The 16885-nt window shown below is 42.3% G+C and overlaps 1 protein-coding gene across 3 annotated transcripts in view; it reads left to right on the top strand.

Annotated features, from left to right (window-relative positions):
- The window catches only part of ADAP1 (ArfGAP with dual PH domains 1), a 163522-nt gene that overhangs the window by 140593 nt on the left and 6044 nt on the right, over window positions 1-16885 (top strand). For 2 of the 3 annotated variants that reach the window (XM_020978680.2, XM_078152915.1), the window contains exons 7-10: window positions 1864-1947; window positions 10249-10311; window positions 11710-11781; window positions 16476-16704. In XM_020978680.2, coding sequence (XP_020834339.1) covers window positions 1864-1947; window positions 10249-10311; window positions 11710-11781; window positions 16476-16704 — 448 coding nt within the window. The remainder of the gene's footprint in view (window positions 1-1863; window positions 1948-10248; window positions 10312-11709; window positions 11782-16475; window positions 16705-16885) is intronic. The other variant, XM_020978682.2, reaches the window with a different exon arrangement.

Below are 16885 nucleotides of genomic sequence, written 5' to 3'. Positions count from 1 at the left end.
TTGAAACTAGCCCACTGTCCATGACACTCCCCAGGAAGTAAGAGCTAGACAGTTTTGTTACTGCCCTGTAGGTGTTGTTGTTCAGTTGTTTTTCAGTTGTGTCTGACTCTTCTTGACCCCATTTGGGGTTTTCTTGGCAAAGATCCTGGAATAGTTTGCCATTTCCTTTTCCAGCTCATTTTACAGATGAGGAAACTGAGGTGAGCAGAGTTAAGGGACTTGCCCAGGGTCACATAACAAGTAAGTGGCTGAGGCCACATTTGAACTCATCTTCCTGACTCCAGGAACTCTAGCTACTGCATGAGTCCCCTAGCTGCCCCAAAGCTCTTTATAAATGCTAGCTATTATTGTTATCGTAAGGGATAGTGATAGTGAGTAGACCTGAGATTTTATTGGGATACGGAACTCCCAAATGAGGAAACTCTTTCTATCAATGCAGGTTGGCACCATTTCTACAACTTATGGTCTTAGAGACTTGCCTAGAACGCTGAATGTTGAAATGACTTACCCAGGGTCACACAATCAGTATGTGTTAGAAGTAAGACTTGAACCTAGATCTTCTCAGCTTTGAAACCAGCTCTCTACCTACTACTATGCCATGCTGCCTTTTTTTTTTAAATAATAATAGCTGGTATTTATATATATCTTTAACATTTACAAAGTACTTTATATGTTAACTCATTTGATCCTTACAGCAACTCTGCAAAGTAGATATCATTAATAGCCTCATTTTACAAGTGAGGAAACGGAAGCATAGAATGGTTAAGTGACTTGCCCAAGGTCACATAGCTAGCAAGTATCTAAGACAGAGTTTGAACTCAGGTCTTTCTGGCTCCAACTCCAACACAGCCACCTAGCTGCCTGTGTTACTGTAAACAACTAGAACGTGACCGAGGCTATTATCAATGAAATATAGCATTGTGCGATATGAGCAGCTAGGTGGCCCAGTGGATAGAGCACTGAGCTTGAAATCAGGAAGACTCATCTTTCTGAGTTCAGATACCTAGCCTCAGACATTTACTAGCTGTGTGACCCTGGGCAATTCACTTCACCCTGTCTGCCTCAAGTTTCCTCATTTGTAAAATGAGCTGGAGAGGGGCACAGTGGATAGAACACCGGCCCTCAATTCAGGAGGACCTGAGTTCCAGCCTCAGACCAAACACTTGACACTTGCTAGCTGTGTGACCCTGGGCAAGTCACTTAACCCCAATTGCCTTAAAAAAAAAGAGCTGGAAAAGGAAATGGCAAACCACTCCAGCATCTCTGCCAAGAAAACCCCAAAATGGGGTCGTGAAGAGTTGGATATGACTGAAAATGACTAGATAACAACAAATGATCTGAAAGGCTCTGATGGTCTGGAGTTAGTCCCAGAAGTATTCCTGGAAGATGGTGGACCTGAAAAGAGTACCTGGGTAGAGGTAGGGAAGGAGGGAAAGTGTTATGGAAATGTCCTTGATAGGAGTAACTTGGAAATAGCATTTTGCCAATGTGACATGCTCCACAAATGTTCAGGATAATATGGGATGATTTCAGAGACTTCAGTTCATCAGATTCCTTTATAGGAAAATTACCCCCAAAGGATTGCAATCAGTTCCTCTTTAAAGACAAAGCCTCCTGGAAAATGTCTTTCAGGAAGGGAAGGGAAGCCAGCATTCAGCTTCTGGAAGGCGAGTTACCTTCCCAGTTTGGAGGATTTCACTTTTTAGCTCCCAGTAAAGATACTCTCATTTATGACTGATGCCTTCTTCTCCTCTGTCCATAGTTGTGACTTAGTCCCTGGATGGAAGTAGCAAATCTAGTTTCTCAAGAAAAATCTCCTGACGATGTTTGTTTCATTACCCTGATTTCTTTTCTTCTTCTCAGGAAATAGTGGACTGGTTCAATGCCATCCGGGCGGCCCGATTTCATTACTTACAAGTGGCATTTCCTGGCGCCAGTGATAATGATGTGAGTTGATTCATATTTTATTATTCATTATATTATTCATACCTTAGTGTCTCCAGTGGGTGATATGGTCCTGCATTCTCCAAATGAGGCAAACAGGGTTAAGTGACTTGTCCAGGGTCACACATAGCTAGTAAAGTATCTGAGGTCAGATTTGAACTCAGGAGTCGTCCTGATTCCAGTCTCCACCATCTCACGATCCACTTTACCACCTAGCTGCCCCAGTTCTCCCATTAGCACTACCTGCTTTTTAATCATCTTCTTTCCTCACCCACCCCAACCCCAACTGCCAAAAAAGCATGTAAACTTTAGGAAAATTGTATCATTGCTCAGTAGCTAGCTAGCTCAGACACTGCTAGAGTGGATGAATTAAGAAATATCCTTCCTTGACCCAAGAATTGGTTCCATCTTGTCAAAATATATCAATGGGAATAATCTTTTTTTAAAGTTTCATCAAAAATTTAATATAGAACATCATTCCAAACAATTAAACTTGCTTAATGACTATTTACTCTTAAATTAATTCTATTACACTTTCACTTCCTCCTTCTACATCCCTGTCAGAATTCTGTCTGTTCATATTCTTCCAGTTCTGCTTTTTTCACATTGTATTATTTTGTAAAGGTCTTTACAGATTCCTTTGTATTCCCTCATCTTAATTAATTGCATTATAATATTCCATTATGTTCAAGTACCGTGATTTATTTAACCATTCCCCTGTTATTGGACACTAGTTTTTTCCCCCAGTTTCTTTCAATTATACATAAGGATGCTATGAAAATCTTTGAACAGATAGTTCCTTTTTCAAAAAAAAACCAACCTTTTCGGAGCATATACCCAACAGTGGAATTATTTTGTAATAGGTTATTTTTGTAACTTTTACTATAGACTGCCAAATTGCTCTTTAATTTTTTTTCAATATATTATTTATTTTTAACATTCTTTTCTTTTTTAATTTTGCATTCCAAATTCTCTCCCTCCCTCCCACCCCCTTCCCCACCCACTGAGAAGGCAAGCAATATGATATGAATTATACATGTGAAATCATACAAAACATATTTCCATATTAACCGTTGTTGTTCGTTCTTTTCAGTTATGTCAGACTCTCCATGATCCAGTGTGGGGTTTTCTTGGCAAAGATTCTGGAATGGTTTTCCATTTCCTTTTCTAGTTCATTTTACAGATGAGGCAACTGAGGCAAATAGGGTTGTGTCTTGCCCAGAGTCACACAGTTAGTAAGTGTCTGAGGCCAGATTTGAACTCAGGAAGATGAGTCATTGTGATTTTAAGCCCAACACTAGATCCACTGCGCCACCTAGCTGCCATATTTTTTAAAAAAAAGCAAGAAAAAGAAAGTGAGAAAAATTATACTTCAGTTTGCACTCAAGAGTTCATCAGTTCTCCCTCTGGAGATGGATAGCATTTTTTCATTATGAGTTCTTTGAAACTGTCATGGATCAATGTATTGATCAGAGTATCAACTTTCACAGATGAACATCATTGCAACATTGCTGATACTGTGCGCAGTGATCTCCTGGTTCTTCTCACTTCCATTGCATCAGTTCCTATAGGTTTTACCATATTTTTTTTCTGAAACCATCCTGCTTGTCATTTATTATAGCACAGTAGTATTCCACCAGCAATCATATGCCACAACTTATTCAGCCATTCCCCAATTGATGGGCATCCCCTCGATTTCCAATTATTTGCCACCACAAAATTAAATATTTTTCTACATATAGATCCTTTTTCTTTTTCTTTCATCTCTTTGGAATACAGGCCTAGTAGTGGCATTGCTGGGTCAAAGGGTAAACACAGTTTTCTAGCCCTTTGAGCATAGTTCCAAACTGTTCACCAGAATGATTCTGCTAATTTACTCTTCAAAAAGATTCTATGAGTTTACATTTCTGCCTACAGTGAATGAGTGTATCTGTTTCTGCACAGTCTCACCAGCATTGTCTTTCATTGCTTTTAGATATTTTGTTCCCAATTTGAAGGATGTGAGGTGGTAACTCAGCATTGTTTTCAATACTATCCATTGGATTATTAGAGATGTCAAATATTTTCAGATATCATTGGGAATATCTTAATTTACTCTGTTAAGGATTCCTAATTAAATCACTTTTAAGTTATTTGCCATTTAATTCTCCCTGATACATCACTTCAGCCAAATGGTGAACTCCCAGTACATCAGGGACAGGTACTGAGGGATGTCTGGATGCATATCACAGGATAATTTTCTCCGGCACTATAAAGGATCATTAAGGTGTGCCCCATTGAATGTTTCATGAGGAGAAGTTGGGTTATCAGCTCTCACTTGGGGTATGCAACTTAGATAAAGATTTTTATTTCTTTCTTTTTCTCCATCTCTCCTGACAGTTGCAGTCAGACAGAATCGCTTATCCCCAAAACTTAGTTTTTAAAAGCTTATCCACTCAGCGGGTGGTCTCAATCCCTACCCCACCCTCTGGAAAAGGACTACTCTGGTTTCTTCAGGCCTCAAGTTGACTTTACCAACAAGCTTACTTTAGTCTTCTGAGAAAGACTTGTACAAGTCTCCATTCTTGCTGAAATTGATTTTTTTAAAAAACCTACTTAAGAGCAGCTCTGGAGGTGAGGCAACTAAGTGTAAAATTGTGGGACCAGGCAGCAACAATGTCCTTTAAAGTCAGCATGGGGGGGGCAGGGCAGCAGCTAGGTGGCACAGTGGGTAGAGTTCCAGCCTTGGAGTCAGAAGGACCTGAGTTCAAATCTGGCCTCAGATACTTGACACTCACCAGCTCTGTGACCCTGGGCAAGTCACTTAACCCCATTGCCTACCAAAAAAAGAGAAAAAAGGAAAAAAAAGGAACAAAAAATTAGCATTGGGGGCAGCTAGGTGGCAAAGTGGACAGAGCACTGGCCTTGGAGCCAGGAGGACCTGAGTTCAAATCCAGTCTCAGACCAGACACTTGACACTTACTAGCTGTTGACACTGAGCAAGTCACTTAACCCTAATTGCTCCACCAAAAAATAAAAAAAAAATAAAAAAGTTAGCAGTGGCAGAGAAACAGACTCCTTCTGGCTTAAGCCTGTCAGTTAGGCCTGTGGTTATCCCCAGTGATCTAATTTAATAAATTTAATGAGAGGTTTTTTTTAATACTTACTGGGTGAATATACTGTACCAAGACCTAAAGGAAACAGAAAGTTTAAGTAAGATGTTGCCATCAAGAGCTTGCAGAGATAAGGCATAGAACTGAGGCAAAGAGGAATAAGTGACTTGCCCAGGGTCACTCAGCTAGTAAATGTCTGAGAGTAGATTTGAACTCAGGTCCTTCGATTCAGGGTGGGCACTCTATCCACTACATACCTAGCTGCCCCAAGGCATACATACATAAATAACTATAATATGTACATAAAAGGTATGAGCCAGCAAAGAGGTATAAAACAAAATGCCATGTGAGGTCTGAGGGGGAAGGTTGTTCCTAAATGGAGAAATTAGGCAAGACTTCATGGACAATAAGGACTACAAGAAATTAAACTTTTTAATTTTATTTTCAATTAACAAGCATTTATTTTCTCTCCCTTTTACCTTCCCTACCCCATTGAACGAAAGAGAGAAAGAGAGAGACAGAGAGAAAAGAAAACCTTTGTAACAAATAAACGTAGTCATATAAAGCAAATTCCCACATTGGCCATGTCCAAAAATTCTATGGCTTGAATCCATCCCCCCTGTCTGGAGGTAAGTAGCATGCTTCCTCTTTGGTCATCTGAAATCATGGCTTCTCATTGCTTCGGTTAGAGTTCTCAGACTTTCAAAGGTGTTTTTTTCTTTGTAAGAAGAAATTTAACCTTAAAAAACACTAAGGTGAAGGAGAACATTCCAGGCATAGGACACAGTGTGAGCAAAACAAGGAAATAGGAAAGGTATGTTCTTAGCGTCAGCAGTCATTGGGCCAGGGCCTGGATTATCTAGAAGGGAGTAATATGAAATCAGACTGGAAAGGACTGGAAAGGGCCAGACTTTGGAAAAGGCTGAATGCCAGACAAAGGAAACTGAATTTTAATAGACAGTGGGTAGCCACTAAATGTTTTTGAGAAGATGAATGGCATGACCAGATCTGTGTTTAAAAACAAATTTTCAGGCACTAGGATGAGAGTTGGACTGGAGGGAAGAGGGAGAAGGCAAGAAGACCTTTAGAAGCCTATTACAGTAGCCAAAGATAATGATAATGAGAGCCCCAAAGCCTCTGGGCTGACCCAGTAAGGTCATATTCTCTCATTTGGCCCACTGTCCTTACCTGTAACAACTCCAGGAAAGCCTCCAAGTATAGATTAGGTCTAGCTTGTGTCTACATTTCCCCAAATATTGGTAACAAGGTTCCTTTCTCCCTTATGATACACAAGGTGACAATATGGTGATCAAGGATGGCCCAGCCTATATTTCAACCCACAGAAAATGAGGAAGACAAAAGGCAGGAGTCTGTAAACTCATACATACATACACATACATGTATAAACACACATGCATATATGTATATGTACACACAGATATATAATAACACTAGTATCCAGTGAGTTCCTTTTCAAAGAGATCTCTGAGGGGTTAGATTTCCTTAGAAAGAAGAAGCTAATCAGTAACATCTTTTTACATCTGACCCATGTCCAAATAATTCACTCTCATGGCAGGACTGTCATGGTCCTCTTTGAGAATGAAGGACAAACAACAATAAAAGCAGGGCTTGGTGAGGTCCAGATCTCTTGCTCCCCTTCATGGAACAGGTGGCATTTAAGTTGAACTCTTAAGGATTAGAAGAAATTAAACTTTTTGTATGATACAGCTTTCATCCTTCAGCTGAAGGGGCCATGTGGGTGATCTTCTTTCTCCAACATAGGATTCTCTTCAGGGATTATGTGGCCCCATTGAAATCTGTTTAAGGACTCCTTAGGGCCACATGGACCCAAGGTTAGGAACTCTTCCCATAGAAAGTTAAAGAAGTTGTTTGTATCCTCAAACATGGCAGAAGTGCACATGTCCCTACTCTCCCATGGCAGGGGGTTGCCCCTTACCTTTCAAACAAAAGCTTATTCTGTGAACTCATGACATTAGTTTGACAGCCCCCTAGATTGATCAGGCAACTCCCCTAGGATAGTGGCAGTGGGAATAGAGAGGAGGGGACCAATTCAGGAGTTGATTTTGGGAGTAGAATGGACAAGATAAGAGAAAATGATAGGAAGGGAGGTAAGAGTCAAACATAACAAAAGGTTTTGAACCGAGGATACCATTTGGAAAATAGAAATAGTGAAATCATAAGGAGAAGTAGGTTTGAGAAGAAAGAGAATCTCAGCTCTCATGTTGAGTTCAAGGACATCCAGATAGAGATGCCCAGTCATCGGCAAGAGAAATTGATCTAGGGTTGGCTCAAGAAGGAGGTCCATAAAGAGATGATAGTTGAAGTCATAGAAGTAAATGAGATTCCCAAGTGAGTGAGTGTAGCAGAAGAAAAGAAGAGACATACTATCTGCCTTAAGGAATGGGGTGTAAAAAGGAATCACCAAAGGAAACAGTGAATGATTAGAAGGAAAATCGGGAGAGTGTGGTTATCTCCAAAAGCCAAAAGGAGGGAGGGGGAGAGAAATAGATAGACAGAGACAGAGAGAGAGAGGAGGGAGAGGGGAAGAGGGAGAGAAAGAGGAGAGAGAAAAAGGGAGGGAGGGGTGAGAGAAAGAATGAAGGGGAGGGGGAGAGGAGGAGAGAGAGAGAGAGAGAGAGAGAGAGAGAGAGAGAGAGAGAGAGAGAGAGAGAGAGAGAGAGAGAGAGAGAAAGAGAGAGGAGTGCTTCCCATAAGTCAATGACAAACTTAAAGAACATTCCATTTCCATGTTTATGTTCAGGCTGTTTCCACTGCCTAGAATGCCCTCCCTCCTCACCTCTGCAGTGTAGTCAGTCACCAAGCATTTATTAAGCTTGGAAGGGGCCAGGATATACAAGGCTTTAAATGCCAAACAGAGGATTTTATGATTCTGGAGTCAATAGGGAGCCTGAGTCGTGGGAGTTGGTAACATGTTCAGACCTGCCCTTTAGAAAATCACTTTGTCAGCTGAAGGGAGGATGAATTAAAGTGGGAAAGAGGCTTGAAGCAGGGGTACCAACCAGAAGGCTAGAAGAATGTAGGATCCCGAAATTTTTTCAAAGTACCATTCAGATGCCACCTCTTTTCCTGACCCCTCCCCCCCAGTCATACACAACTCCACAAATATTGTGTATTTACTTAAACATGTTGCCTCACCCCACACCCATAGTCTTTAACATCAGGGACTGCTTGATGTTTGTCTTTGTGTTCCTCCTTCCCTCCCCTCTCCCCAGTTCCATCATAGGAGACTTCCCCATCTCTATGAAATCACAGATCCGGTCCCAATCCCAGTCCACAACACCTAATGTAGTGCCTGACATGTGTTAGGTATTGGATAAACAGTTGTTGAATTGAATAATGGGAGAGTCCTGCAGGAAATAGACAGCTGTCCTGGAATGGGAAGAAAATTAGTTCCATGAAACAAAAGAAAGAAAGAAAAAGGCAAATCGGGCCACTTACTTTACCCACATCTTTTTCTTTTTCCTTTTTTACATGAGGCTAAAGAAATGAGGACAAAATTCAAAAGTGGGGAAGAAAAAAGGAATTGACTAGATAGAGGGGAACAAAAATTGAAGTCAAAATCAGAAGAGAAAATGGGCAAATCAGATTACATCATGACCCAAACATGTAGATGAAACCTTAAGAGTTTAGAGCGAGAGGCTGTTCTTCTTGCTTGTGGTCACCAAGTTCCACATTTGGTTGCTGAGTAATAATTATTTTGGCTATAGCGATCATGCCATAGGCTTAAATTTCCTTTTTCTGCCAGAGATACCCAGAAATGTTTATGACTCTGCACTACAATTTTATCAGTTGGTAACTGTGTGTGTGTTAGCCATCGTGCTAAGCACTAGGGATGCAAAGACAGATGAAAACAGTCCTTGCCCTCAAGAAGCTTACATTCTAATGGTACAAACAACCTATGAATAACTAGGTATATACAGAGTAGATGGAAGGCAGTCTGAAAGAGGAAGGCATTAACTTTAGAGGAATCGACAGTCTCTGTTTTCTTGCTCCCCATTAGGGACGCTGGAGGCAGAGCAGTCAGGATGGGAAACCTAAGATGCTTAGAAAGCCATTTTGTTAGGATCAGATAACTGTGAGAATAAGGAAATGCTGCCACAAAATGCTGGCCTCCCCCAAAGTGAGCCTACTCACTTGCACTGCTGCTAAGACAGCTGGCGGGCCCCTTGTCTTTCAGAGTTCTCTCAGTGACTGCAGCCTCCATATCAAAGGTCTCAACTAGTTCTAGTAGCTTTCAATTATATTTTCAAAGGTAAAGATTAGGAGTTCTTTCCTTTTTTGTATCATGGACAGACTAATGAAGTCTAGTGACCCCTTCTCAGAATATTGTTTTGAAATGCACAAAATAAAATACGAAGGAAAACCAATCATGCTGAGATACATTGTGTAGACAGGAAGAGGCCAACCACATGTTGTGTAGCTGCTGTGGGCACAACTACAGTAATTTCAAAGTAGTGATGACCAAAAACTATTGTAAGTTACCTACCACAACTGTAATGTGACATGAAGATATTTATATTTTCTATTAGTGACAAAAGTCACAGGTACTGCTAATACTGTGATTTGTTGCCTACATTCATAATTTAAGGAAATGCTCGATTTCAGTTGGAGGTTGGTAAAAATAAAGATTAATTTATTTCTCATTCAAGTTCATGGATCCCTGGAAATCTTTCAATGGACCTCTTGGGAGTCTGTGGCCTAGCTCCGTAACTCCCCTCTGGTCAGGCGTCCATGTCCCCCATGTCCTGTCACCAGGTGGCTCCTGAAGGCTGTCCTCTTTCGTGTATCATAACGTATGGGAACCATTCTGGTCTTTGAATCCTGCTCACACTGAACCTATATGTTAGCAGTAACTCAGTCTGTGGCATTTGACCTGCCTCTTGAGTCTCTGTGGCCAGATAGCAACCCAAGTGGTTTCCTTAAAAAGGCCAGTTGTTCACATATTTAAAAAACAATCCATCCCCTCATTTCTTACTCTTCCCCCCTCCTCCCCCCCACCAAAACTCCACAACACACACACAACCATGAGTCAAGTATGGTGAAGGGACTTGGGGAGCCCAGCCTCCTAAAGTTAGTAAGGAGGTCAGCAGGAAGAAAGCCAAAGATCAGGTGAGTCTGTCTCTTGGGTTTTCCTGACGTTGTGGTCTCTGCTGTATTTTGTCGGCTCTAGCTCGTGCCAAAGCTGTCCAGAAACTACCTGAAGGAAGGCTACATGGAGAAAACAGGACCAAAGGTGGGATACACTGCTAGCTATTTTCTACCACAAAGGACAATCAGATACTTTCATTGTTTTTTGCTGGGGCAAATGTGAATTAGATTAGATTAGAGGCAGACAGGTGTCACAGTGGATAGAGTGCTGGACCTGGAGATAAGGGAGACCAGAGTTCATATCCAACCTCAGACACTTAATTGCTGTGTGACCCTGAACAAGTCACTAAACCTCTGTCTGCCTCAATTTCCTCAACTGTAAAATAAAGATCATAATAGCAGCTGCCTCCCAAAGTTGTTGTGAGGATCAATTGAAATAATAGTTGTAAAGCATACAGCACAGTATCTGGCACATAGCAAGCACTCAGTAAATGCTTATTTCCTTTCCTTCCTTCTCAGAGATGGAGTACATTACCCAAAACAGATTCACCCTGGAGCCCTGGTTTCTTCTTTGGCCCTTCCTCTTTGGAGGCTCAAACTAGGGCTGATTTTTCTCTCATGACCACACTTTGTGAATGACTGGGCTCAAGGCTTGGTGGTAGAAGAACATTTTATGAACAGTAGGGAGGTCTTGCTGTCTTGCTGAGGCACACATCTCAGATATGGCAGTGTCTCAAACCTGAGGACTATGATCCCCTTTGAGAGATCTAACAATTTTTGGTTGTCGAGTGGTTTTTTTCAGTTGTGTCCAACCCTTTGTTGGGGTTTTCTTGGCAAAGATACTGGAGTGGTTTGCCATTTCCTTCTCTAGCTTATTTTACAGTGAAGTAAACTGAGGCAAACAGGGTAAAGTGACTTGCCCAGGGTCACACAGCAAGTAAGTATCTGAGACCAAATTTGTGAGAAAGATGAGTCTTCCTGACTCCAGGTCTGTTGCTCTATCCACTGTGCCACCTAGCTGCCCTAATATAACAATTATAGCTATAGAAAAATAAAATGGACTTTATCAATGGACCTTAAACTTTCCTCCCCAGAGGCCTTCCAACAAATATTAGTTAACTACTTGTCAGGTATGTTGCAGAGGGGACTTCTGTCCAGGGAGGGACCGGACTAGATGTCTGTCCCCTTGGTTCCCTTCCAGCTGTGAGTTTCTGTGATTCTCTTACTAGCCAGGACTAGAAAACTTCCAGTGGAAAATAATTTGGCAGCAAAGGATTGAAATTTCCTGGCAACCTCATTAATTAAGAACTGGCTGAGGGAGGGAGAACACGTATCTTAGAATCATAGACTCGTAAAATCTCCAAGCTGGAGGGAGCCTTAGCAATCATCTAGCCTAACCCCTGACTTTTTATACTTGAGAAGACTGAGGCCCAAGGAGGGCCTTACCCACAGTCACAATATAGGTTAAAAGAATGACTAGGACTAGAACCAGTTCTCCTGACTCTGAGGCCAAAGCTTTAATCATTTATTTCTGTTTTTTTAGCAAACGGAAGGCTTCAAGAAACGCTGGTTCACCATGGATGACAGGCGGCTCATGTATTTCAAAGACCCTCTGGTAAGGGCACCGATGCGACAGTGTTTCCTTTGAAACTGAGGATTTCTGGAAGCATGATTTGCCCACTTCCAACTGTGAGAGAACAAAATGAAGACCACCTCCTCTTCAAAAAATGAGGGCAACATATATCTTCCTCCCTCCCTCCCCAAAATAGTGATGTCTTACTACCTGCTTCCCTCCAAAATAATGGGGGCATTCTATGTCTTACTCCCTCCTTTATACCCCCACCCAAAATGGAAGGGATATGTCTTCTTCCCTTTCTCTTTCCCTCAAAATAGGTGCAAGGTATTCTTATTCCCTCCCTTCATCACTCCCCCACTGCCCCAAATGGGGGCAATATATGTCTTACTCCCTCACTTCCCTCCTCCAAAATGGTGGCAATATATTTTACTCCTCACTCCAAAGACAGAGGCAATGTATGTCTTATTCACTTCTTTACCCCCATGTCACTCCAACCCCCATGATTTTTCTGTGCCTTGGGTACTATGAAAAACCTTGAGAAACTTCAGGGCAGCAAATATAACCTATGGCTCAAAGCCAGTTTGCATGAGAATCTCCTCATTGATGGAGATTGATTACTCAATGCTCTGGCACCTACATGAGGGGCAAAGTTGGCAAGAGCTTGAGAGAAGAGAAATCTAGGTCTTCTGGCTTCTAGATTCAAGGGAAAAACACTGGATTCCAGATTCTCTTCAAGGAAAGGTCTCTGAAGGGAAAGACCCTGGGAAGAAGCCAGCATGTAGAGAAACGGGCATCTCCTTCGTGTTCCTGTCCCCAACTTGCTATTACTAGAGACCTGAGGGAATTTCCTCCTGGGTGACATTGTCTCTCCTGGCCAACTCCACCCCTCCCCACATTGAGTGAGTAATGGGCTTCCACCAATGAGGAGAATCTTATGCAAATGACTTTGAGCTGGGATTATGTAAGTGGACTACTCTCCTCTTTGGGCCCAGACTTTGCTTTGTGTTTTTTTTCTGATCAGGAACTTTTTAATCCTCACCCCCTCCTGAGATCATCAAAGTAATAGCTGACATTGGTTTCCAAATCAATTGATGTACCTTCAGGGGTGGGGAACCTGAGCCTCGAGGCCACATGTGGCCCTCTAGGTCCTCAAGTGCTTTCCTTTGACTGAATCCAGACTTCACAGAACAAATCCCCTTAATAAGAGGATTTGTTCTGTAAAACTTGGACTCAGTCAAAAGGCCACACCTAAGGACCTGGAAGGCCACGGGGTCCCCACCCCTGCATCTCATCTGATTTGATCCTCCTGACTACTCTGTGTGGTAGGTGCTATTGTTATTTCCATTTTATAGATGAGGAAACCCAGGCTCAGGTAAAGGTGGGAACAGTGTTCTGAGGTAGTCTTCATCATCCACTGGACTTCATGCTTATCATGGCCCACAGCCTTCTCATCAAGAATTCTACCTCCAGATTTTTCCCGGCTCTGGCTCTCCTCTAGTTGGGGAGAAGGGCTAACTCTCATTGCAGGAACCATTTTTCTCAGTGGCCAACTGGCCACTGCTATACAACAGAACTCAGTGTGGACCCCATCAACTCCAGATTTCATAAACTTCTCTAACTGGTCTCTGGATTCTAGGACCATTCCAAGGATGAGGAGGAGTTATTAAGTCAAACTGATGCAATTCAACAGGCATTTGTTCTGTGCCTACAGTATGCCAGTCACTATATACCAAGTACTAGGGATACAGATACCAAAGTGAGTAGTCTCTGTTTCCAAAGAGCTTATTACAAATATTATCTCATTTGATCCTCACAACAACCCTGGGAGATAGGTGCTAATTATAAAATAACCAAGCAAACATTATTAAGCTCCTAATATGTTCCAGGCATTGTACTAGGCACCTAGGATACAAATGCATAAAAAAAATCATCCCTGGTCTCGAGGACATTATATACAAGCTCAGTTAGATACGGAAGACTATTTGTCCCTCCCTGTTCCATCCTGTCTCAGGCCCTGTATAGGAACGCAATTGTCCATAGGTTATAGAAAACTCTTGAGGCCCTCAGTGGAAGCATTATAGGGATCAGGGGAGACCTGATAATTTCAGAGAACCTCTCTTATTCCCATAACCATAGTGTATGATATTTCTCCCTCCCTGTTCCAAAGTTGCCATATCTTATGCAGATAGCTTAAGTGATTTCTACAATCCTGTTAGCACCTCTCTTCTCCCACCCCCTCCCCCACATCTACCTGTGGTATCACCCAATAGGTAACTGAGCTCCAGCTTTCTCTGATCAGGACGGTAGCCTACGAACCTCAATTAGCAACTGACCCCCTCCCCCAAATGCAGTGATCAACTCTGAGACTCCAACCTTTGGAAGTTTCTGGAATGGTGTGGCAGCCACTCCATCTTTACTTCCAATAACCATTCTCAGAGGAGAAAAGCAGCCCTAAGTCTTGTCTGGCTCTGGAATATAGCCGCCAATTAGGGAAAATCAAGGTTCTTTCATAGGATTGGAAGTGTGAAGCTAGATGGGACCTTAAAAGGCCATTCAGTCCAACCCCCTTATTTTTCATAAAACCCAGAGAAGTAGGCAGGATTGGAATCTGGGTCTTAGAATGTTAGAGCTGGTGGGAGGGAGAGAAAAAATGCTTATTAATTTTAATAATGATAATAAAATTAAAATTTTTAAAAGAATATTAAGCTGGAAGGGATCTGAGAATTCATATTGTCCAACCCCTTTGTTTTACAAACTGAAATGAGTGACCCTAGACAAGTCATCTTGTCTTGAGCTTTCCTTTCCTCACAAGACATTAATACCCTGCACCACCAAGTAGTGACTATGTGAAGAAAGTGCTTTGTAGATTCTTAAAAGTGCTATCAAAATGTGAGGCTTTGTTGTTATCTTTGACTTATTGAATGCTATTATGGGGAAGATGCAGTGGGGTACTTGTACGAAGATGTCATTTCAGACCAGAGACTTCATTGGTGTAAAGAACTGTTGTTATGAAGACCCCCTTTACCAGTGCATACTTAACCTATCTGTAATTTACAGTCTTCGAGAGCTGAGTGGCCGCTAAGGGGGGGTTGTATCACCTGCCCAGGTTCACAGAGCTAAAGTGGGTCAGAGGTAGGATTTTAATCAGGTCTTCCTGACTAGATATGGCTTCATACTATAATGCCCTTTGTACAAACATTATATTTCACTTTTGTAAAAAAGTCAACAGCAGTTATTAAGTACCTGCTATGTGCTAGGCACTGTGCTAAGCCCCTGGGGATACAAAGAAAGGCAGAAGACCATCTCTGCCTGACGGGAGAAACAGCCTGCAAAGAACTATATACAAACAAAATGTATATAACAGGATGAACTGGAGATCATCTCAGAAGGAAAGTACTCATGTTAAGGGGGATCAGGAAAGTCTTCTTAGAAAAAGTGGGATGTTAGCTGAGATTTGAAGGAAGCCAGGTAAGCCAGGAGGCAGAGATGAGGACAGAGATCGGGGTATGCTTGTGCTTCTCAAAGTACTTCCATTTACATTACCTCATTTGATTGTCTGCACAATCTTAGGGAGTGGGTGGGAAAGGAAAGTATTGTTTTTCAGAGAAGGACATGAAGCCCCAGAGAGGTAGAGGAAGTTGAGGGTTACAGTGGCACATGGCCAGTTAGTGACCCCAAAGGAACCCAGGATTCGTGGCTGGCAGGCTCCTCAGGACTACACATGAACAGGTATAGGCTCATGTTGTTTTTCAGTCTGTTAAGACATATCCAACTCTTCACAACCCCATTTGGGGTTTTCTTGGCAAAAATAGTAGAATGGTTTGCCGTTTCCTTCTCCTGTTCATTTTACAGATGAAGAAACTGAGGCAGACAGAGTTAAGTGATTTGCCCAGGGTCACACAGCTAGTAGACGTCTGAGGTCAGATTTGAACTCAGGTCTTCCTGACTCCAGGCAAGCTTGATCCATTGCACCCCCTAACTGTTCATAGGATCACAGCTCTAGAGTTAGAAAGGACCTCCTGGAATCAGTGTAATCCAGCCTCCTTCATTTTACAGATTTAAAAACTGAGCCTCAAAGAGGTTCATCGATTTACCCACAGTTACCCAAGTAGTAATTGATAGAGTGGGATTTGAACCCAAGTCCTCTGACTCCCAGTAGGGTGCTCTACAGTGTATAGCATTGCTATGCCTTGCTAACGAGTATCTGCCTTAAGACCCAACTCAAATACCATCTTCTGCATAAAGGGAAGGAAATAAGCATTTTTACAGGGCCTGCAATGGGTGAGGCACTGTGCTAAGCACTTTACAGATATTATTTGATGCTTGCCCTAACCCTGAGAGGTAGCTACTGTTATGTCTTCCCTTTTATACTTGAGGCAAAGGGGTTAAGTGACTCTCCCATGGTCACACAGCTAGTAAGTGTCTAGTGCCTGATTTGCACTCAGGTCTTCCTGACTCTGGGCCCACCTGCATGCCTCCAAAAGTACGAAGGCTTTCCTGGTCTCTGCCCACAATTACTAGTGCCCTCCCTTCCAAACTGCCCTGTATTTAATGACTGTATATATTTATATTTATTTACCTTATATTTGTGTTGCATCTGTGCTTGTCTCTTCCATTAGATACTTAGTAATGGACTTAGAATGTGTTGAGAGTATGCACTTGTATCTTTAATATCTAACACGTAATAATAAATGCTTTCGTACATATTTGCTGACAGATTTTCTCCTCCCCAGGATGCCTTTGCCAGAGGGGAGGTTTTCATTGGCAGTAAGGAGAACAGCTACACGGTTCTTGAGGGCCTTCCCCCTTCCACTCAGGGCCATCACTGGCAGCATGGCATCACCATTGTCACCCCCGACCGGAAGTTCCTCTTTGCCTGTGAGACAGAAGGTGACCAGCGGGAATGGATTGCGGCCTTTCAGAAAGTGATTAATAGGCCAATGCTGCCTCAAGAGTATGCAGGTGAGAGGGGCCACCCCTGTTCTTGTTCACCTGGAGGGTAACTGGAAACTTGGGTAGTGGCGGGGTGAATATTTCATCAGAACAAAAGCAAGAATGACCTCAGAAGAAGCTAGGAAACAAACACACACACACACGCATGCATGCACACATGCACACACACAGTTTGGACCACAGAGCCAAG

This window comes from Phascolarctos cinereus, unplaced genomic scaffold (genome assembly GCF_003287225.1).
Source record: "Phascolarctos cinereus isolate Bilbo 61053 unplaced genomic scaffold, phaCin_HiC Scaffold_4;HRSCAF=312, whole genome shotgun sequence".
Classification (NCBI taxonomy): Eukaryota; Metazoa; Chordata; class Mammalia; order Diprotodontia; family Phascolarctidae; genus Phascolarctos; species Phascolarctos cinereus.
The sequence above is the reverse complement of the archived record's forward strand: the minus strand, read 5'-3'. Positions and strand labels throughout refer to the sequence as shown.